Source organism: Lissotriton vulgaris, chromosome 3_1 (assembly GCF_964263255.1).
Source record: "Lissotriton vulgaris chromosome 3_1, aLisVul1.2, whole genome shotgun sequence".
NCBI lineage: Eukaryota > Metazoa > Chordata > Amphibia > Caudata > Salamandridae > Lissotriton > Lissotriton vulgaris.
The window spans coordinates 878437442-878460948 of record NC_141689.1 but is presented as its reverse complement, the minus strand read 5'-3'; the positions used below and the strand labels follow the sequence as shown (position 1 = coordinate 878460948).

Genomic DNA, 23507 nt, shown 5'->3' with positions numbered 1-23507 from the left:
ACTTGGCAGCAGAGCAAGCCAAGAAAAACACACTGCTGCAGCTGACTTGTTTTGGTTGGTGGAAATACACTACTCAGCAAGAGAAGGTACGGCATGTAAAGAGTTCAGCAAAGTGTTGCGCACTGTGTTAACGAACGCCTTTGCATAGAAGTTTGGAGGTGCTTGTGTTTTTGTTCAATCGCTCCTGTAATACCTTCTTTCTGCTGGTTGAAAACCAGTCTTCGTCAGGAACACCTCACAATGCTTGCAGGCAGGTGCGCTAAAAGTAAAAAAAAAAAAACATTGGACGCTTGGCCGAGAAAGTGACGCGGCCGCGAAAGTGATCGTGGGCTGTAAGGGTGCCCGGGAGATGCCGCCTGTGCTCGTAAGCGCGCGCCCGCACGCGTAACCGCAAGCTTTAGGCCGCCACAAGCAAAAGCGTGTGGTAGCATTTTCATTAGCCCACTTACTAAAAGTCTCGCCAGCGCAGCGCATAAGCTGGCTCAGGCGAGACCTAAAAAGGAAAGATTCAAGGATTTTAATACATTATCACCATACAAAAACATTAACAGACTCTGTATTGCCCTCTTTAAATGGAAGATTTCACTCACAGATCAAGTCATGCTCATTATGTTAACCGCATCGCTGCTGCGGTGATTTTTGCGCTGTGCGGCTGTTTTCCCTTTTCCGCTTTACATGACGAGCTCAGCTCGTCATCAGCACACGCCACCCGTGGCTGATGACGAGCTGAGCTCGTCATCAGCATCGAAGGGGTTAAAGAACCGGCAAGGAGCATTCAATGTCTTATTACTTAAAGTTAAGTAAAATGTATATTGAATATCATAAGAGCAGCAAATAAAGCTTTTCCTTACTCTGTAAAATATGCCCTGGCTCTAAATGTTGTAATGCCCACTCATTCCTATATATAGGTTACAGTTGGCAACAGAGGATAATGCAAAATGGTTTGTAAAAAATTGCTTTCCAATATCAAACTCTTGTGTGACGAAGTCAAACATCTATTACTTACGTGGAAAAGTCAAACATCTACTACTTACACTCTCTGGAATTTGGATGTCTATGTTTAAGTCAGATTGTTTGAAGCCAAATCTTGTACTGGAGGATCCGTAGAGCCGTAGTGAAGAACCTTCAAAGGAAAACACAAGCTGAAAACAGTGCTCTACATTCAATTTACTATTAAAAAAATGATTCTCGAACTATTTATCTAAAGATTCATCATTTTCAGAACCACCTTCATGAACCCCTCATATTGCAGTACACACCAACAACTTTTACACAGGAATTGTCTGGACATTAACCCCTTCGCTGCTCATGACGAGCTCAGCTCGTCATGAGGCACAGTGGAGCTGTGCTTATGACGAGCTGAGCTCGTCATGAACAATGGTAAATCCTGAGTTGCAGCACCGGGGGGGGAAACCTCTAGCAGCCAAGGTGTTAAAATGTTTTAGCAAAATGATACATACCTTTTTTTCTTTTTTTAAACTGTCCCCTTAGAGAAGAAAAATGTCTCGATAGGAAAATAAATGAAGATCGTGGTAATTAAATATGAGAACTTATTACAACATTTTGGAGTAATTACATAACAGCTAATGGTGATGAAAGAGCAGCTTGATTTACATGAAAAAAATTATGACATGATATTGTAGAATGCTTATTTAAGAACTGCTTCCCAACCTTTTTACTTAAGAATTTATATCTTAGTTAAAGAAGTCCATTGAAAACTGCCAAACATGTCTTCCTCTTGATTTTTCTCTCCTTGGAGAGGGACTTAACGATCTTGGCGTATTGGACATAAAAATTATTTTCAAGTCGCTGCAGGTTCAGTCTCTATCAGTAACTTAGTGGAATCAGCAAAACAAAGATAACAGTATGCACGGGTGTACTCACTACATGTGAATCAATTTCTCCACATCAATTTTGAAATTGTCGATACCAAAGGTCCAGTTTATGCAATCAGCTTTAAGGTTAACATGCATGTCTATTATATATTTCAACATAAAATGAAGCAGAAACCTTTCTCACTTCACAATGAATTGCGATGCTGCAAAGTAGTGATTTGCCATTCGGAACGCCAAGCTAGCAAAAGGTAGACCGAGATATGGAACACTGATTTTGAAAACGTCATTAAGGTTGCTGCCTGACCCTATGATGGATACCGCCACCCGCGCTATTTTAATCAGCGCCGTAACGGCGCCCAACTCTCAGTGCACACCATCGCTGCGGCTGGGGAGCTGGTTGATGCCTGTGCTGTTGAATCTTGGGCCTGTGCCATTGCTGCTGTGAGAAGCACCAGACGCTCATCTGAACCTTCACAGTCCACAGTGAGTACCTGTTACACCTTCGGATTCCTGGCTCAACGACCTGCTGGACCTTGGTCCACGTCTCCTGCTGGAAAGGCTACCATTATTTCTTCGCCCCCCCCATCCATCTGCGTTTACCAATGCTTGCATCTCAGATGGAGGTGGAGTTTGCTGTAGTGCCTGTCCCCAAGATGGCGACTGGGGCCAGTCCTGACAACCGCCGCGGGGGACTCCTGAGGCACCAGGGCACTCCCAAACAGACCCTGCTCCTGCTCACTTTCCATGTCATTTGACTCGGAGATCTTTCCATCGGCAGCTGAGACCTTGACATTTTGACTGACGCCCGGTGGAGCTACCTCGCGAGCTAAAGGGGAGATGGGCTATGTATTTCCCTCCTTGACCATCATCTACCCAACCGGTCTTTGGGCAAACTCTCCTGCGTCTCTCTACTGGGCTTTTCTCCCTTCTCCTCTTCTCCATACCCCCTACCGCCTCCTCTCTACTCTTCCCAGCTATTGACCTTTGCCCTCACCAGTCCTTGCTCATAGTTCCAGCCCTGTTTATCCACTGGACTTTCTTCTGTGAACTTTACCTCATCAGTTGAGACCTAGCTATCTGACTGATATCCGATGGAGCTACCTGTTTAGCTATTGGGGAGACGGGCTGTGGATTCCCTCCTCGGACGTCACCTACCCAGTCGATCTTTGGATAGACTTCCTTTCATCTCTCCTGCCATCTTTCCCTCATCCTCCCCTTCACACTTACCCCTCACCCCTCCTCCCTATTTGTCTCACCTTTCTTTCCTCTCCCAATTGTTGCTTAGTTTTTGACGCAATGTGTATTTGTTTTCATTCTCTGTAACAGTGTGTAGCCTAATATAAAGTGCTTTGATACCTATGGGTCTAGCCAGCACTATATATAACTCATAATAACAAACCTCTGAAGTTCTGATGGATCTCTGACTACGCCCCCTGGGCAGTTACCAAAACTGTGTACTCACCTCAATGCACGAGCAACCTTGGCCGATGGAGCTGCCATATGCAGCTAAAGCGGAGTCTGGCCCTGGTTTCACCCCCTCGGCCGTCACCTACCTAGCCGGATATCCGACATTATTGTCCTTGTTTTTCCCGTTGTGTATTCCTCCCCACCACCTTTTTCTCCCCCTGTGATTCTTTGATTTAAGTGATGTTACTATGTGTAACCTGTAACTCGCTGTAACTCATGTAAAGCGCTCTGATACCTCCGGGTCTAGCCAGCGCTATATAAAACTTTAAAAATAAAAATAAATAAAAATCGGCAACTACGTGCAACATTAAGGAGCATGCTATAGCACATTGTTCAAATAGATATTAAACTGGGGTTTCACTAACCACAACAAAAGTGCACAGTTCCATAGCACCCCAGGTTGTCGGTCTTAATGTGTATTGCTGGGTCAGCACTGACCCCAAACAGGCAGTCTCCAATGGGGATCATCACTGTTGCCCAAAAATAGAGGTAAAAGTCAGGAACTCTCAACTCCATATTCCCCTAACATCTTCCGCATTCACATTAGCTCTAGTTGCTGAATGAGAAAGCATGATATCATCAACATAACGGGATACTCTATCCTCTGAACCATTAGGCCATCAAAACCCAACCAGTTACGCTACTCATTCTATAAAAAAAGGTTCTAATAGTAATTGGTAACCTTAACCAGCAGCCTAGGAAAGACATACAAGGAAACTACACAGGCCAAAACAGGGATCAGTGTTCATCCTTAGGAGCACCTGCATCAAAAAGGCATAAAGAATCATGTAAAAGGCTTTTTCCTTAGTCTATGATAATGATGGAAAAAGCAGGGGAGAAATCAGCTGTATGAGCCAGTGACAACTGGGCACAGAGCACGCAATTTCTTGAGATTTGATCAGGCATAAATCCATGTTGGTCCTCGTGGACCAGCTTATGGATCATCTGAGCCAGATTGTAGAATGGGATCTTGGTGAGCATTTTGGGTTCAGCACCGATCAGGGACATGAGCTAGTAAGATGCACTGCTATCCAGAGTTTATTATGTTTAAGAATAGTCTTTATGGTGGCCAGTTGTATGTCTCTCGGAAAGGTACCAGTACATTCTGTGGTCAATGCGGTAATTTAGGGAGATGAAGGTCATACCTGCAGCTAATATTTTGGAAAAGAATGCCACAGGGAGGATATTGGGGCCCAGTGTTATCCCATAAGGAGAGGTGGTGATAAGTCACCTGAATCTCCGCCATCGTAGACACTACAATTTCCTTCAGTACTGTCAGCCCTATTCTACAGGTCCAGAGCATACAGATCAGATCTGCATGATGCCCACATCTTTACCACCACTCGCACTCTGGGTCAGCACCATGGCATATAGCCAACGTAAGGTACCACACAGAGTGTGCTTTTTATGCACTTTCTTTATATGTACAAGTAAAGGATTTCGTTTCTGGGACTCATATTTCTTGCTAATTGCTGTCCAGTACCCCACACTCCAAATCCTGCACGCCAAGTCCAATTCCATTTGGTCATATAAGGGGGACTTGAGATCACCGTACAGGCAGCCAGGCCTCTGTAAATGCAATTGAATCCTGTATGAGTAAAGCCTTAGAACATAATGTATTTTAAATGTCCTTGCACCATTTCCTACTCTTATGTGTTGCACAACAGCTAATATTTCTAAAACAAAACAGTTGGTTTAAATAACATGGAAGTGGTAAAAGAGTAGAAAATTGGTATGCAAAAAATCACAAATTAAGTACATACCTGGTAGAATCTGATGAACTTGCTTTTCCATTAGGTTTTTAATCTCAAGTCTTTCTTCCAAGTCTTTATTACTTAAGCCAACACTCTGCAAGATTTTATCAATGGCGAGATCTATTACTTTTGCTTGAGGTGCAGTTGGTGGGGGCAAGGTAATAAGTAGTTCTTCTTCTTCCTTTTCCTGCATAAAACAATACACATTTCAGGAAATTATGCATAAATATCTACATTTTTAAACGGACAAAGTAATGAAATAAGAACTTGCTAGGCAAGTATGAAACAAACACAGTGAATACAGACAGCAAGTGTCTGCGTTACAACGCAGCGATATTTTAAAAATAAAACCTAAAAAACAGCAATGACAAAAGCAAATAGTCCTGCTAATGCGTGCAAACAGCATTTATGCATGGCTATGTCTCCATGCGTTACTACATTAAAGCCAGACCTACTGTCTTTGACAATGCTTATTTTTAGCAGCTGGATTGTGCACTTGTATACCTGTCAGTGTTTGTGTAATCCTCTATGTGTACATGTATGTATGACTCACACATTATTCTATGCCTAGACAGGAGAAAGGACGATACTTTATGCTTTTTTTTTTTACTTCACCTTAATTTAACAGCAGCCCAAAATAAGCTCATTTCCAAACAAGCACTGGCGTTTCCAATAGGTCTCGCAGTAGGAAAGTTGGAGCTATTGGCTTTGTAAATGACACATTTTATATTTATGTGTTGGTTTTGAAAATCGCGAAATTAATAGTTTTGTCATTTACAATGCCAATACTTTTAACTTTTGCAAATGTGACACTCATAGTATTTGTAATGCATTTGTCATGTTTTGTATTTACGTGACTTAGATGTATTGATATTACAAATAACAATGGTTATGAATTTTTTTAAATAATTAATACTTAAATAAAAGTTATTGTAATGTATAATGGCAATAGCTTAAACTGTTGTAAACACCTTTTGTGAAGATTATGTTCAGTGTATTATATTGTGAGGAAAATAAAAGAACAGAAGTGAAATATTAACGTCTTTTTGTGACATTTGTGTAATGTGAGAGAGTGTGAGTGAGTTTGAAAAGGGTGATTGATTGTGATATGTGTGATGCTGATAGGGTGTGTGAGTGTGTTAGTGTGTGTGATTTTTGAGAATGTTATTGAGGGTGTGTAAGGGTCTTTGAGTGTAATTGTGTGTGAGGGTGAGTGTGTGTGAGGTGGTGCGAGGGGGAGGGTGTGTGTATTCCAATGGTGTGTGGTGTTGTGAGGATGAAGCTGTGTGCGTGTGCCTTTGTATGATGTAGAGGGTGTTATGGTGACCGTGTGTGTGTGTGTGAGGTGTTATGAGGCTGAGGGTGTGTGAGGGTGAGTGAGTGTGAGTGTAGGTGCAGCTGTGTAATCTGTGTGATTTTCTAGAAAGCATGCAAACTGAAGAAAGGCGAATTCAGAAGGCCCTTTAATAAACGATACACTTGGCAGCAGGCTGCAAGGCTATAATAGTATGCTTTCGCAAGGGAGCATTTCACTGACATGAGAGTTCAAACAAAAAAATTATTCATTCAGAACTTGGAACCCCTTTGTATGAAGATGTGTGATTAGGCTTAAGCACTCTCTGCAACCTGAGGTGACCCCGTGATTGGAAAACAAGTGAATACAAAAGAACATATAGCAATATCAACCTTTCACAAACTATCACAAAGCTCTAATGCATTAAGGGCCTATTGCTAGCCAACTTGCTGGTACTTATTTCACTCTTCTCTTGTGGGTGAAACCGCGTTGGTCGTGTTGTGGTTGGTTTGATCTATAATTTGCAAAGTAAGTACAGGTCTCTGCAGCAGGACCTCAACCAACTGACCCTTCGTAATAGCTCCATGAATCACACGCCAGTGTAAAATATATTCATATGGTATATACAAACACTGAGTATAATAAATCTAGGGGGAGATCGTGCTGCATACAAAGTTGGCAAAAAATTCATAAGAGGTGCGGCGACTAGAATCTCTTGATTCACTAAAACAACATGGCGTCGACATATTATATATAAGTAGTAGTTCTCCTAAAGCCAACTTGTTGCTACAGGTCTGGCAATTTTTTGTGACACGTTTAAACCAAGCGACACAAAAAATCCACTTTGAAAACACAGTTTCGTATGTAAACATCGGACAAAAATATGCATTTGTTTAGCATATGCGTTTAAAATACTATTTGCCTTCTTATTATCTCGAAGTTAACATTGGCCGTGAAGGTAGGCTGAAAGCTAGTTGGTTTATTCTTGACCTTTAAAAGTTGTGAGGCGAGTTCTTTGGCTTTGTAATGCGAACCCGGTTTAAATTTTTAACGGCAAGGGGTGCAACACAAGAATGTTCTGGACAGGCACAGCCCACACCGGCCTTTGTCATCGCGGAAATGGCGACAAACAAGGGCAGGATGGGTGTTTGATAGCAGCAGAATGGCTGCAAAGGGCACCTCATTATCCGATGCTCAGTTTAACCGCCTGGCGCCAAGCCTGCCTCACATGCCGGTGATATGCTAGACTGTTCTGAATACCAAAGGCGGGATCCGACCGAGCAGTATTAAACTTTTTCGTTTCCTCGTAAATTTTTTTAAAAGATCAATCGCAATTACTCACTGAAATGTACATTTTGCAGCAAGATGAACACATGAACATTCAGAGTTGCACAAAGTTTAGAGTTAAAGCAAAAAGATGGTTAAATCAGCACTAAAATAAAATACCTATAACAAGGGAGAGAACAACACGAGTGGTGGGGGAACGCACGCACGGAGACAAAGTGAAAATCACCAACACGTACCTGATAATGCAGAGCAGCCGGCCAGCCATGATTAATTAGGGGAGGAGAAGCCGCAGAGCGCACGCTGGGCGAAGCCCTTTGATGTGCTGTGCGGCCGTGAATGCGTGTGCTTGTTTGGTCACGTGATTCACGTGAACTTAAACAAAACCACACGAACGAAACCCTTGGTTTCACGAGCGTTTTGAGGACATGAATTCTCGCTACGCTCAATGCGCTTGCGCGCATTGATAGGTCGCGAGACCTAAAAACCACTGGGAAAACAGTAGTACAACTAATGAACTATCAAAGTCCATAATGGTTGCAGGTAACCCAGCTTCTCAAACTACTCTCCCTTTTTCTTCGCTGCTCACAGAAAAGATGGGGACTTTATTTCTTTCTTTTTAAGTGAGGTAACATTTGGGGAACAGGATCTGCAAAGGGTCTGTCTTGTAACAAAGTGTTGCTGTTCCACGACTGCTGAAAGCGATTGGTGCTGGCCCTTACCAACACTAAAACTACCATGTGACCTTCTACTTGTGAACACTGGCTGGCGAGTTACTCCTGAAGCGGGTGCATACCCTAGCATGGGACACTATAGCAATGCATAAGGTTATCATTCGTAAGTGGCGCATACCAGTGCAAACTGAAAGGTGACTGAGTGGCTGAAAGTGAGGCAGCAGTTGTTTGAACGCCTGCACCCACTGAGAGCTGGGGAAGTATTTTCCCACTACGGGATTGAAGATTGGACCGTCAGAAGCTCCAAGTGGGACTTTGTGGCATTTACAGTGAACCCTGAGCTATGAAGCAGGGAGACTGTGGCCTGGGTCTGAGCCAGACATTCGAATCTGCTTGCACTCTTGATCAGGGAGTAGTTAAGGAAAAGGAAACGTGGATTATTTTCCTCCTTAAGTGAGCGGCCACCACAGCCAGACATTTGGTGATGATCCTTGGAGCCGAGGTAACTTCAACGGCTAGCACATTGAACTGGTCGTGTTGACCGCTTACCATGAAGCAAAGCAAACATCGAAGAGCTGGGTGAATCAGGACGTAAAAGAAGGCATACTTCAAGTCCAGGGTGGCCATGAAGTTGCCTTGCAGAAGAAGGATGACATCCTGTTGTGTGACCATGTGAAAATACACTAACATGATGTATATGTTGAGATGGGGAAGATCGAGGATTGGCCTGCGGGATATGTCCTTTTAGGGGATGAGGAAGTGAAGGGAATAGACACCCTTTCCCTGGTGTTGCAGGGGAACTGGCTTTAGGGCTCCTTTTGAAAGGAGCACCTCTAATTGTAACTTATTAACATATATATGTTCGTAGCATGTGTGCCACACACACCAAATATTCATGTGCAGGGTAAATTTGGAATATTAAAAAAATGAAAATTATAAAATATACCAATCCCCTAATGAATTGCCTTGCCCTTGTTGCCTAAATCCCTAATTAATGGGTACCAGGATAGGTGGCAAACTGCACCGGCTGCTGCCTATTCTGTCCTTTACACCAACATTGGCACTGTCAACGAGACTCGGTCCCACTTCCATTTGATTTTTATTCCATAATCTTTTGTCAATGGTTTGAAAACTACATTATGTGCTTCACATACTTCGGTACAAATTTGATAATTCAGTTACTGCAGGTGCTCCACATGTTGTAAAACTTCGCTACTAAACAACTTTTTTAGCCTTTACCATCAATTATCACATTCACAGCAGCTGTTTATTACTTTCCTCAACAGATATTTACTGCAAATCCCTACTTCCTTCTTTATGTGGACTGATCATTCTCCGAAACGCCCCTGAAAACACCATCTCACTGACTTTGTGCCGACCGTTCTCCGACTTCCCAAAGATGATGAGGAGCCCCGCAGCGGACTAAGCATTGGGGGCATTACCTAGCGGGCATACTTGGTAACATTAGAAAGGACCTCGCCATATCTTTTATTATCCTCGGACTCATTTCTACAGTTTAGCAATCTGTTTCACGATTTCCGCAGTTACGCATGCCTGCAACCCCCGGAGGCAATGCAGCATCACTAGACTGCTACTTTCAGCATCCACACATCTGTATGTATTGGTATTTCTATAGTGCAAACATAGCTAGAAAGCAACGGTGCACTGTGCATTACATAAAGTATTGAGACAACCTACAAGATCATGAACATTAAGTGGGGATTACACAAATAAAATTCATGCATTACACTTCACATTTTTTCTTTTCTTTGGCACAGGGAGGTGAAGTGATTTGCACAGAATCAAACTATGTGTAATCAAGAACAGAGGCCGGCACATCATCTCCCACGGGAATATCTAATGCGCCTGACTGCCCCAGTTCCGTGTTCCAAGTCTCTGGACTCAATCACATAGCCCTTTGCCAAGACGGCAATACAATCCATTGGTCCAATCAATCAAAACAAAATAGCAAGGCAATGAACAGGCAAGCATCAATGCAGCAAAACTCAGCAAAGTGGGGAGAGGCACAGGAATGAGCACGTTCTGGAGGGAGTATGAGAAAACCCAGTTGCATCCACAAATGAGATAGAAAAATTAAGTGTGAGCCAAATCATATGCACACCATTCTCAAGACATTTGTGCAATTGGACAGGGGAGGTAAGGGATGCAAGGAGGACCCTGATTTAATAGTGCAAATACTCAAGAGCTACATTATTAAGGGCGAGGGAACAGAAACGCTCTACATTTTTAGGTTTAAGCCTAACAGACAGTGCAGTTGTCGGTTTGCAAAGACATATTAGGGTCATTCTGAAAGCGGACCTTAGAATGCATTCCACCCAATATTTACCGTTAGATTTGTGTTTTGCCACTCACTCCACTATACTCCACTTCATTCCACTCTACACCACTGCACTCTAAGCCTCTGCACTTTACTCCACTGTGCGCCACTCCACTTTACACCACTCCACACTATGCCACAGAGGTCTATGCCAATCTCCTCCAACCTCTGCACTTCACACCATCTTACTGAAAACCAATGCACTCTAGGCCGACCTACTTTGGCCCACTGCACTCTATTCTACTTTGTAACACTGTAATCTCCGCCACTTAACTTTATTCTGCACCCAATGTCACCACACTCTACTCTGAACCAATCTACCCCACTCTACATCAATGCAAGGTACACCGCTACACTCTACACTAATCTACTCTGTATCACTGCACTCTATGCCACTCTGCACCAATGCACTCTAACCTGCACCACTCCAAGCCTATCTGCTCTGCATCACTCCATGTCACTGAACTCTATGCCACTCTAATCTACGCCACTGTACTCTATCCTGCACCACTCCATTCAATGCCACTTCACTCTACTTTGAAACAATCTACTTTACGACACTGCACTCCATGCTACTCTACTCCAATCTATGCTGCACCGCTCTACTCTTGACCACACTACGCCACTGCATTCTATGTCACTAACTTATTCTGCCCCACTGCATTCTGACATTGTAGTTTATGCCACTGCCCTCTACGGCACTGCACTGTATGACACAGCAATCCACGATGTGCTACTCCACTCTACTCTAAACAACTACACTCTACACCAATGCACTCTACACCACTACACAAAACCAATGCACTTTACTCCACTCGACACCATTGCACTCTATGCCACTCTATTCTACTCTGCACCACTGCTATATGCATCACTCTACTCTTCACCACTACACTCTACGACACTGAAGGGCAAGTTACTACTCTCTACTCTACTCTGCACCACTGCTATATGCATCACTCTACTCTTCACCACTACACTCTACGACACTGAAGGGCAAGTTACTGACCTTTGGTAACTCCTTATGTGGTAGAGACATGATCTAGCCGCAGATTTCTTACCTTTAACTAGTTCCGTGCTCTCATCAGCCAATGGCTGACGGGAGCACTCCCTTCCTGGTGCTGCGAACGACCGTTGGCCGTCGCAGCCCCGCCCACCCTTTAGACCGTACCGCCTAGTGGCAGAATTGCCGCCGCGTTTAAGGCGTTAAACTTCCAGGCGTCAGGCTGGATCGAGAAGATCTTTCTTAGTAGTACCCCTGCGTGCCGGTAGGTGGCGTCGCTCAACTCCGTGTGACATCAGCGTTCTGTTTGTTGTCGTCAAGACGTCCACATCGTCATTAGAACCACCACTCTGGTGCGCTGTCAGTACTTTTCACGCCAGAATCACGAAGCCATGAAGTGACTGACGATGGTGTGTTAAAAAAGAACAACTAAGACCCTGAAGGGGAATATCCCTGACACTGAAAACCAAGTCTGCAGTGCGAGGAAGATGGGTGAGTCGGTAAGGAATCTGAAGCTAGATCATATCTCGACCAGATAAGGTGTTACCGAAGGTAAGTAACTTGCCCATCTGATAGACATCAAGCCGCAGATTCCTAATCTTTGAACAGATACCCAAGCAATATAATTCCCGGAGGAGGGACTGCGGAACAGCTTAGACCAGAAAGTCCTGTAAAAGAGAGCGACCAAACAGGCCTTCTCTGCGGACCTGGGAATCCAGGCAGTAGTGTCAAGCAAACGTGTGCAGAGATGCCCACGTGGCAGCTTGGCATATTTCAGAGACTGGAACACCACGTGGAGAGCCGTGGTGGCAGTGTTCGCCCTGGTGGAATGAGCCCTAAGCCCTTCAGGAGGATACTTCTTCGCTAAGGCATAACAAATTCTAATACAGAGGATGACCCATCAGGATATAGTCCTCTTCTGACAAGCACAGCCTTTGTTTGCACCCACGTATCCAATAAAGAGTTGGTCTTCCACCTGAAACTCTTTGGTTTGATCAAGGTAGAATGATGATGCTCTTTTTGGGTCCAGACGATAGAGATTTTCCTCTTTCTTGGAAGGATGCGGGATCCATATAAGATGGGAAGGGTGACCGACCGTCCCAAATGGAAGGGTGGTCCTACCTTAGGAAGAAAGGATGCCCTAGTCCAGAGCACTACCTTGTCCGGAAAGATAGTCTGGTAAGGAGGCTGGGAGGACAGTCTCCTGGCAGAGGTTATTGCCACCAAAAACGCTGTCTTGATGGTGAGCAACCGCAGCGTCTCAAATGGCGCACACATCAGGAAAGTGAGCACCAAATTAAGGTCCCATTGTCGCATGATGAAGGGTGAAGAGGGGTACAAATGGTTTAACCCCTTCAAAAACCTCTGCACTAGAGGAGATCTGAATAGAGAAGGCTGATCAGGCCTGGTTCATAGCTTTATAAAGGAGAGAAATGTATTTGCGACCTGTACCACACGTGAGTAGGATATCTATAGTTTGTGTTGGAGGTGGAATGTCTGGGTACTGTGGCCAGGTGATCTTCACCACATCCTGAACTCCCCGACAGTGTAGGAATTGGCCCTGTCCGAGCCAAAAGTTCTCTTCTGCCTGTTCGTAAGTGATGAAGGTCTCGTTGGGGAAAAGGTCGCCAAGAACTTTGCATCCAACCTCCCTCCAAGATTGAAAGGACATGCATCTTCCCATGTCTATAAGGCAACGGAAGATTAAGTGATTAGCCCAGAATCACAGGATGCTTGAGCCTTCAGCCAGACTCGAACATGGTTCCCAAGCTTCAAAGTAGACTGCTCTGGCCGTTAAGCCACAATGTCCAAATACCCGCTGTCAGCTGCTGGGGCAGTGGAAACAAAGCTTTCATTTCATGAACATGACAATATGGGGCACCTCAGCATTAGAACATGTATAACTAACAGTGTACGTTCTACGGTGACGGCCCTCTACAGAAAAACACCTGCTATCACTAGAGAAGCTGGGCAAAGAAAAGCCAAAAGAGACATGGGATCGTCTTTCGAAAAATGTTTGTCATTACAAAACATGCACCACAATACCCCTAGCATTATCGAATACTTTGTACCTACATTTCGACCTGTTAAGTACGCAGCACCGTCAATGGAGTATACATGAGTAACTGGGCACCATACACAGCAGGAAGGACAGTTGTTGGCATAGGCTGTTCCGGAGCAAAAAAATGAGTCAAGTTAAAACAAATTTGCGTTTTGCAGCCTTCAAGGTCCCCAGGCTGAACATTACACCAGATCTCCTTGCAAAGGAGGAAACTGACAGAACAAATTCTAACATGGGGCAGTGACTCAAACAGCAATGCGAGAATTTAAATATCTCCCTGAAAAAAGTCTGAACAGGTCCGCGCAGCAGTCATGGTGGGAACCAAACGGCAGTTTGAAGCCATATTAAAGAAGCACATACCAGCTAGTAAAACAATCCCCGATAGTCTGACAAAAACAGACATGAGCTATTCTTTTAAATTACCTCTTGCCTAACCAGCGCTTGAAGTTATTTTCTCACTCAGCAGGAAGGTCAGGAAAACGGCAAAACGAACTCCTCTTTACCAGCAGAAAAGAATTAATTATCCACAAATCCAGTTCCAAAGAAAGGCTTTGTCCCCTTCGCAGTGCCCCTAATGTACCTGCACGAGCCGGCGGGGACAGAGCCCACCTGCCTAATAGGAGATGCGTGATTGGGGGTGCGAGCCCAGTCCCAATCACGCAACTCCTAAAGAAAGATAACGTTCGAAGAACGTTTTAACTTGCAGTGGCCATATTCTGCTGGCCTTGCTGACGTCACTGCCAGGGCCAAGGGTTATGTTTGGGTGGGCCAGGCCAAAGTTTGGGTGGGCCCGGCCCACCCGGCCCACCCTCTAGAACCGGGCCTGTTCCTACCCCTCCACCAGTGCCCCTCATCACTCCAAAGCAACTCCCCCTTATGACCTCCTCCTCAGAATCCCTTCCTACCACCCTCCACCAGTGCCTCTCATCACTCCAAAGCCCCTCCCCCATGACCTCCTCTTCAGACTCCCTCACAAACAACCTCCACCAGTGCCTTCCATCTCTCTGTATCTCCACCCCTCATGATGCCCCCTCGGATTCCCTCATTGCCACCCTCCAACAGAGCCCATCATCACTCCATAGCCCCTCTCATATGCATTTTATTTCTTGTATAGCGCTACTCGTAGTGTAGGGTATCACAGTACTGTACATCACACACACATTATGCAGACACAATGATTCATAAAAGTATCCAAATCAGCCTATAGGGAATGTCACATAAGCTAATGAAGATTACCAGGTGTAGGAATCACATCTCATCCATGCTGCTGGGCAATATGTATTAAGAGTGTTGGGTCTGGAGAACCACAAACACGGGATTTAAAGCATACCCCAGTGGTTGGCTGTACTGATTAGAAATTATATCTGCCCAAACTCTGTATTGCAACATTAGAATAATGAAATACTGGGAAAATTCGAACTAACTAGCAATACAAAAAAAAAATCTAATTATACCATTCTGGTTTGTATACACGTCTTTGATCACGCTGTCCTATGTATCAAAGGATCTCTGTGACAAAGGCAGTAACCTACTGAGCTATCCACGTTAACTACAGTTCTATTGCATTTAAATACTACAAACCAAAAAAAGAACGCTCTCCAGCAACGCTCTCCAGCAAGATCAACAATCCCCAAGGTTGTTTGGACATTTAGTTGTCGTGCATCCTTGCAGAACCACTCATGAATGATACCACCGATTTAAACACACGATGTAAATGAAAATGAAATAAACACGGCGTTCTAAGTATGTCTTTCTTACAGATTTAAAAAACACAATAGCCACACATTCTCTTACCTGCTCCTTACGAACTCTGTCACAGCCAGATCGGTTAAACAAACAGCTCAAGGGGTCAGGAAGGTCAGGAAAACGGCAAAACGAACTCCTCTTTACCAGCAGAAAAGAATTAATTATCCACAAATCCAGTTCCAAAGAAAGGCTTTGTCCCCTTCGCAGTGCCCCTAATGTACCTGCACGAGCCGGCGGGGACACAGCCCACCTGCCTAATAGGAGATGCGTGATTGGGGGTGCGAGCCCAGTCCCAATCACGCAACTCCTAAAGAAAGATAACGTTCGAAGAACGTTTTAACTTGCAGTGGCCATATTCTGCTGGCCTTGCTGACGTCACTGCCAGGGCCAAGGGTTATGTTTGGGTGGGCCAGGCCAAAGTTTGGGTGGGCCCGGCCCACCCGGCCCACCCTCTAGAACCGGGCCTGGGTAGGAAGGGAGTCTGAGGAGGAGATCATGAGGGGGTGTTGCTTGGAGTGATGATGGGCACTGGTGGAGGGTGGTAGGGAGGGACTCTGAAGAGGCGGTCATGAGGGGTTTGCTTTTGAGGGATGGGCACTGGTGGAGGGTGGTAGGGAGGGAGTCTGAGGAGGAGGGCATGAGGGGCACTGGTGGAGGGTGGTAGGGAGGGAGTCTGAGGAGGCGGTCATGAGGGGATTGCTTTGGAGTGATGGGCACTGGTGGAGGGTGGTAGGTAGGGAGTCTGAGGAGGAGGTCATGAGGCAGAGGGGCTTTGAAGTGATGAGGGGCACTGGTGGAGGGTAGTAGGGAGGGAGTCTGAGGAGGAGGTCATGAGGGGAAGAGGCTACGGAGAGATGAAGGCCAGTGTTGGAGGATGGCAATGAGGGAATCCGAGGAGGGGGAGGTCATGGGGAGGAGCTACGGAGAGATGAGGGGCACTGGTAGAGGGTGGTAGTGGGGGAGTCTGGGAGGAGGGTGGCAATGAGGGAATCCGATGAGGTCATGGGGAGGTGCTTTGGAGCGATGAGGGACACTGGTGGAGGGTGGCAGTGAGGGACTCAGGAGGAGGTCAATGGGGAGGGGTTATGGAGCAATGAGGGGCACTGGTGGAGGGTATTTGTGTGGGAGTCTGAGGAGGTGGTCATGGGGAGGGGCTTTGGAGAGATGAGGGACACTGGTGGGGGCAGGTAGGGAGGGAGTCTGATGAGGAGGTCATGACTGAAAGGGGCTAAGGAGAGATGAAGTGCACTGTTGGAGGGTGGTAGTAAAGTTGTCTATCGAGTAAGAGGTCAGTGGTGGGACACCAATAAATACTTTTGCACCGGCGCTATAATAGACCCTGTAATGTTTTTGCTTATTTAATTAGCAGTTGGGTCATTAGGGCCACTGTGTAACATATTTTAAAGTGTGTGCTAATTATATTTACTCTTATATTCAGGGTTTTCAGTTTGAAGGTGATTTTACAAATATTTTTAGCGGGATTATGGAGAATGAAGCCAGGTGGTGCCTGATATGGGGCTGGGGAACAAGGTTAGCTGTGAGTTAAGGTGCACGGTAGAGAGATTGTAGAAAATTGATGATCAGGCCTGGAAGGGAGTGTACTGCAGAGTCTGGGGTCAGATGGAGGTAATAATGAAGAGAGATTCTCTCTGAAGGCTGGCAACGAGGCAGGCTGAGTAGTGTTACTTGCCTGATACTCCCACCTCAGAAACCTCCTCTGCCCATCAAAAGGACCTTACATGGGGGGAGGAGCCAAGATGGCGACCTGAACGGACGTGCCGTGTCTCGGCTCCGCGAGCCTGCACATCCAGCGCTGCTATCCTGCCTTCTATCCTGCTTTTTGACCACAGTAGTGCGATGCTGTGTCCGCGCTGAGTCCGCCCGTGTGCTTCCGAGATCCCTGCGAGCTGTACTGCCGGAGATATCGTCGCAAGCCTAGATGGCCACTGAAGCCTTGGATCTGCGCCCCGTTTGCCTCCTCTCCGCCGATAGCCGCTGAACCGGCAACTGCCTCCTTCCTGTTGGTCACCCCTGTGATTGCCTCTTTCTAGCGGTGGATCGGCAATGACATCCCCTGTGCGGTGCTCCAGAACCGTGAGCTGTGTCCGCGATGGCGACCCGCTTTGCGATGCCTTTACACCGTGCTTAGCCCCTTCATCGTGTGTACATCCCGGGGAGGGAGCGATGGCGGCTGCCTTCCCCGAGATGGCGAGGGCTATCCTGTGCTACAAACATGCCGCCCGGCCCACCGATGACCTGAAGGCTACGCTAATTACACCATCCCCTGCCACGGAACTGGAGAGCCTAAACTCGGAGCCGCCGTACGGGACCGTTCTGGCCGCACTGACCGAGCTCCGCCGTGACTGGCATGCCTCCTTTGAAAGGATGAGTGAGCGACTCGACGAGGTCCTTCTCTCGAGTCCCGGGAGACCGACCAACTATCAGGACTGCGCTGGCTTGCCCCTGTCGGTCTCGGCGGGGGCACCGGGGCGCAGAATACGTGCGGGGAGAAGTTGCCTTTCCCTGTCTCCAGAGTTACTTTTAAACGGCAGGTCAACATATCCAGTGGCGCTACAATGTTTCCCCTTCAGTCGGACATTGCAAGTTTGTCAACTGAGAGGTTAGTGCATCGGACTTTGCCTTCGCTTACATCGGTCCCCCTTGAACCTGCAGCCTCGCAGAGATTTTTTTTCCAGGAGGTGGAGTGGATATCGATTTCTATGTTTTGGGGTGTTTATCCTGTGCGTCTGCAGCACCGAAAGTGACTGGAGGCGCCCATTTTGTCTCTGCCTCCTTCTTCTTCACCAGTGGTGGCCATTTTGTCTTCCTGCATCGTTTGGACCGGACCTTCCCCGCCGGCCATCTCTGAAGCGACGGTCAAGATCTGGCCAGGGCTGAAGGGATTTTTATCAATGCTTTTTATACCCTGGCTGGTGGGACTCGACTCGGACTGTTTTTCTTGTTACATCCATTGGAACTGCACTTGCATGGTGTGCCGGATTGCCTGCGTCATATTGGTGCACTCTCCTCTTGACTGTGTTCCCCTGAACTGCCCGCTTTTGCGCTGTCTTTCTCAACTTGGCTGACGAAGATCCACCTGGGACGCTATCCTGTGCCTCTGTATGTGCTAATTTTAACGGTCCTCATCCATTACAGGCTGTAACTATGTGTCAGTTCTTTTGGTCCTGCTTACTGGGGTGGATGCTTTTGCGGGCTGGGGTCCGGGGGTAAATGTTGCTGATGGGTGATTTCGGACTTCATACCTGATAGGCCGACGGGGAAGATGTACCTGATTTTGTCCCTTCTTAATGGGGTGGACGTATTCGCGGGCTGGGGGTCCGGGGACAATAGTTGCTGGTGGTGGTCTTGCACTGTTTTCTGTTCGGTTGGGGGGGACTCGGATTGATACACTATCTGGACACGCACGGGGGCTCTGACTGAGACTTTCTTCCTCATTAGAGACGATGACTTTTGTATTTGCTTGATATAGTTGCTATGTTGTAAATCTGGTGCGGGTAGTGGAGTCCGTGACACGAACATAATGGCCCTCCTCCGGAGTTAGGTTTTCGTGGGAGTTTTAGATTGGGTTTCTCCTTTCTTGCGCCCTGTATCTAAGGTGTCCTATTATCTTCTTTCTCTCTCTCTTACTTTCTATTCTATATTTCGGGTTTATGGGGCGACAGATGCGCTGCTGGGGGGGGTAGGCCGTAGCCTTCGCATGCGTATAGGGTGGGGGTTGAGGGATGGGTTTCATTTCTTTTATGTTCCTATGGTGCCTTGTTTTTTCTTTTTAATTTATTTCTTCTTCCTCTATCTTGGGTCCGTGTCGACGTTGCTGGCGGGCGGGTGGCGGTAGGTACTGTTGGGACCACGGGTCCACTATCCTTGTTGCACACTTCCTGGCCGACATGCCGCCTGGTATGGGTTTTGTCCTCTGAAGTGCTGGGCTGTGTATGCCTCTGTTGATATTGCTATCTCACGTCTACGCGGACCCTGTTCTCTTTCTTTTTTCGTCTGTATTTCAATTTATTAAACCGAAATGGTTGGACTTTACTAGCAGCTATGGAAACTTTAAAATTAACCTTCATCACTCCTGAGGCGCGAAGGCACGTGATTTACAGTGTAACTGCTGACTATTTGCTAACTGATATTGATGTGCTGTTGCGTCTTCGTATTGCATGCACCTGTGCTCAACAGTATTTGTGGCCGGCCTGAAGGTTGTGGGCCACTATTTGTACTTTTCTGGATGCACAAATAAAGGTTTTCAAAAATTTAAAAAAAAAAAAAAAAAGGACCTTACATGGGAATCAAAACACTTTTTGAGAGTGTTAACGATTAGAAAGAGATTTGGGAAATAATGGAGGGCCCTGAATCTCCTGTTATCCCCTTCTATCACACGCAGGAGTACAGTTTTTTCTATTTGTAGGCTACCTCCAGAAGCGACACATTGAGCCCGCAGTGGCCCACCCAAATGCGCCCTTGGCCCACCCAAACAAAAATTCCTGGAGCCGGGCCTGCTCAGCTGTTGCATTCAATGTATTAGTGTACTTGCAAGGTACAATAGGTTCATGTCAACAAAGATGTATCATTTGAGTTTGGGACAGTAAAACACAAACTTCAAGCACACCATGTCTTAAAGAGCAATGCTAGTAAACTATGATACAGTTAAAACAGGCATTTGCAAAGCAATAGGTCTCATATTTACTAAACTCCCGAAAATGCGAGACCTATTACATTGCAGATTGTTGTTTACAAAAGCACCCCGTGCAGCGCCGTCACTTTAATGGCACCCATGCCCCTTTCCCTAGACGCGGCTTGTCTGAAGAAAGAGGTGTGGCAGCAATAAACGTGAAAGCGCCGAATGGAGTGGTTTTACAAAGAAATGTTAAACTATAGAGAAGAAAATCTTGTGGCCGTGTTCGGTGCCGCAAATAAACCAAAGGCGTGGCTGCCACTGTGGCGTGCCGTGCTATAGGAAAAATAAATGAAGTCCTACATTAACCAAAATAGTGCGTGGAGACTGTAATCAAAGCCTACAGAGCAACACAGGTAACAGGGGGTGTCGCGATTGGAGGTTACAAACGAAGACAAGGCGGTATTAAGCCTATTAATGAATCAGAAGCTGGCATTTACCAAAGACAATGACACAAGCCACTGAAAAGTAGGGGTGGAGAGTGGGCTGAGCTTCACCTCCACAATCCTTGCAGAGCAGCGAATGCACTGCCCAGGCTCAACATAAAAAGTAACTTAGATCAGTAAATAATAAGAAACAAAATGCACCTACAAAATGACACGGCTGTTGCATCCTAGCTCCTCTTGTTTTGGTTTGCCCTCTAGCCAAGTTGCACCGCATCACTAAAAACCATTGGCAAAACCTATAGTTCCAAAAGGCAACACCTATTGGCTTTTCCAACGATTGACAACAATTGTCTTTAATCTTTTCAGAAAAAGTAATGACTGCTGAGTTGAGCAGTCTGGGGAACGAAAACTCCAGCAGTAGTGAGTATTGCTAAGTTTGCATCGAAAAAAGGATTATGAGGCATCGGAAAACGGAGCAAATGCACGGTAGTCGCAGCATGCCTGAAAGTATCCTTCTGGCGAGGAACTTTTGTATCAAATAAAACCAAATCAAATTAGGTGTTTGTTAAGCACGAATACTCACCCATGAGGGTCTCAAGGCGCTGGGAGGGGGTGGGGGAGGTTCCAGTCCATCAAGGAGGTGGTCTGTCGAAGAGTCAGGTTATGAGGTTTCTTGAGAAAATGGGAAGTGATGTTATCTGTCTGTGGAAGAGCGGAAGGTCGTTCCAGGCACTGGCCGCGCGCAAGGAGAAGGAGCAGCTTCCCGATCTGGTCTTTCTGGTGCGGGGGACCACGGCGTAGGAGAGCTGGGCTGATCGTAGCGTCCTTTGGGGTGCGTGGAATTTGAGTCGGCTGTTCAGGTATGCTGGTCCGGTGTCGTGGAGGGCCTTATGAGCGTGGGTTAACATCTTGAAGGTGATTCTAGCTTCGATGGTGAGCCAGTGGAGTGTGCGCAGGTGCTGGGAGATGTGGCAGTGTCTTGGCAGGTTGAGGACCAGTCTTGTGGTGGCGTTTTGGATATTCTGTAGCTTGCGGGTGAGGTTTTTGTTTATTCCGCCATAAAGTGCCTTGCTGTAGTAGAGCCTGCTGGTGACCAGGGCGTGAGTGACGGTCTTTCTGTGTTCGAGGGGGATCCATTTGCAGATCTTATGTAGGAGGCGGAGGGTGTGGAAGCAAGAGGACGAGACAGATTTGATCTGGCGGTCCATTTTGAGCTCTGAGTCCAGGATGATCCCCAGGTTGCATGCGTGGTCCGTGGGCGTCGGCGGGATTCAGAGGACGGGGGCCACCGGGTGTCGTTCCAGGCATCTGGGTTTGGGCCCATGATGAGTACTTCAGTTTTGTTGGTGTTTAGTTGTAGGCAGCTGTTTTTCATCCATTTGGCGACGGCTTCCATGCCTTCTCGAAAGTTGTGTCTGGCGGTGTTGGGTTCATTGGGTAGGGAGAGGATGAGTTGGGAGTCATCTGCGTATGACACAATGTTGAGTCCGTAGGTTCTGACGATGGGGGTGAGCGGAGCCATGTAGCCATTGAAGAGCGTTGAGCTGAGGGAGGACCCCTGGGAGACTCCGCAGGTGGTAGGTGTAGGGTCCGAGAAGAAAGGGGGGGGGGGGGGGGGGGAGTCTGACCCGTTGCGTTCTGCCGGAGAGGAAGGAGCGGATCCAGTCGAGGGCCTTGTCTTGGATCCCTGCGTCGTGGAGTCTGTGTATGAGGGTGCGGTGAGAGACTGTGTCGAACGATGCTGAGAGGTCGAGGAGGATGAGGGCTGCGGTTTCTCGTTTGTCCAGTAAGGTACGGATGTTGAGGCGAGGAGGGCGGTTTCCGTACTGTGGTTTTTTCCGAATCCGGATTGGGAGGAGTCAAGGATGTTGTGCTCTTCGATCAATCAATCAATCAGAACATTTGTAAAGCGCACTACTCACCCACGAGGGTCTCAAGGCGCTGGGGGGGAGGGGTGCTGCTAACGCCCGAACAGCCAGGTCTTGAGTAAGCCCCTGAAGGTCAGCAGGTCCTGGGTCTGCCATAGGAGGATGGGGAGGGCGTTCCAGGTCTTGGCGGTGAGGTGGGAGAGAGATCTGCTGCCGGAGGTCGCTCTTCGGATGCGGGGCACTGTGGCGAGGGCAATGTCGGCGGAGCGGCGCTGGCGGTTAGGTGTGTAGAAGGTTATTTGTCTGTTGAGGTATACTGGTCCGGTGTTGTGGAGTGCCTTGTGTGCGTGGGTGAGGAGCTTGAAGGTGAAGTGGAGAAGTGTGGCTCACGGTGTAGAGCAGGCAGACCCGGAAGCTGAGGTCAGACCCGGGACCAGGGTTCAATTCCCGACGCGGCAGGGTCTTGAGCTCAAATGTCCACGGACTCGATAATTCTCGCTTCGGTGCCTGCTCTAATCATGGGTTCTCACTCTGCAACTCTGGGCATTAAGCTTGCTTAATCTCCACAACGGCCCCCCTGCGGCGGGATGCCTGGCTTTCACCTTGGGGATGCCCTGTAGGGGCTATCTCACAGGGAAAAGCCAGGACGGGTTCCCAAGGCAAGCGCCGGGAAACCTCCGGGTAGCTGTGCGCTCAATAAATGCAATAATAATAATAATAATAATCCTCTTGTTTTCGGGAAGCCAGTGCAGGTCACTCAGGTGGGGTGTGATGTGGCTGCTGCGATGGATGTCGAGGATCAAGCGTGCAGAGGTGTTCTGTATGCGTTGAAGTCATTTCAGGAGTTTGGCCAAGGCTCCTGCGTAGAGGGCATTTCCGTAGTCCAACCTGCTGCTGACGAGGGCCTGAGTGACTGTTCTTCTTGTTTCTGTGGGGATTCACCTGTAGATCTTTGGTAGCATGCAGAGGGTGTTGAAGCATGAGGACGAGATGGCGTTGGCCTGCTTTGTCATGGAAAGAGTAGAGTTGAGGATGAACCCCAGGTTGCGTGCGTGGTCGGTGGGTGGGTGTTGGTGCAGTTCCCAGTGTGGTCGGCCACCAGG

At 47.0% G+C, this 23507-nt stretch overlaps 1 protein-coding gene across 1 annotated transcript in view; it reads right to left on the bottom strand.

Annotated features, from left to right (window-relative positions):
* TUT7 (terminal uridylyl transferase 7) overlaps positions 1-23507 on the bottom strand; it is a 1558036-nt gene that overhangs the window by 1282303 nt on the left and 252226 nt on the right. The window contains exons 4-5 of the mRNA XM_086961199.1: positions 5066-5243; positions 1035-1123 (exon numbers count right to left, since the gene is read on the bottom strand). Coding sequence (XP_086817325.1) covers positions 1035-1123; positions 5066-5243 — 267 coding nt within the window. The remainder of the gene's footprint in view (positions 1-1034; positions 1124-5065; positions 5244-23507) is intronic.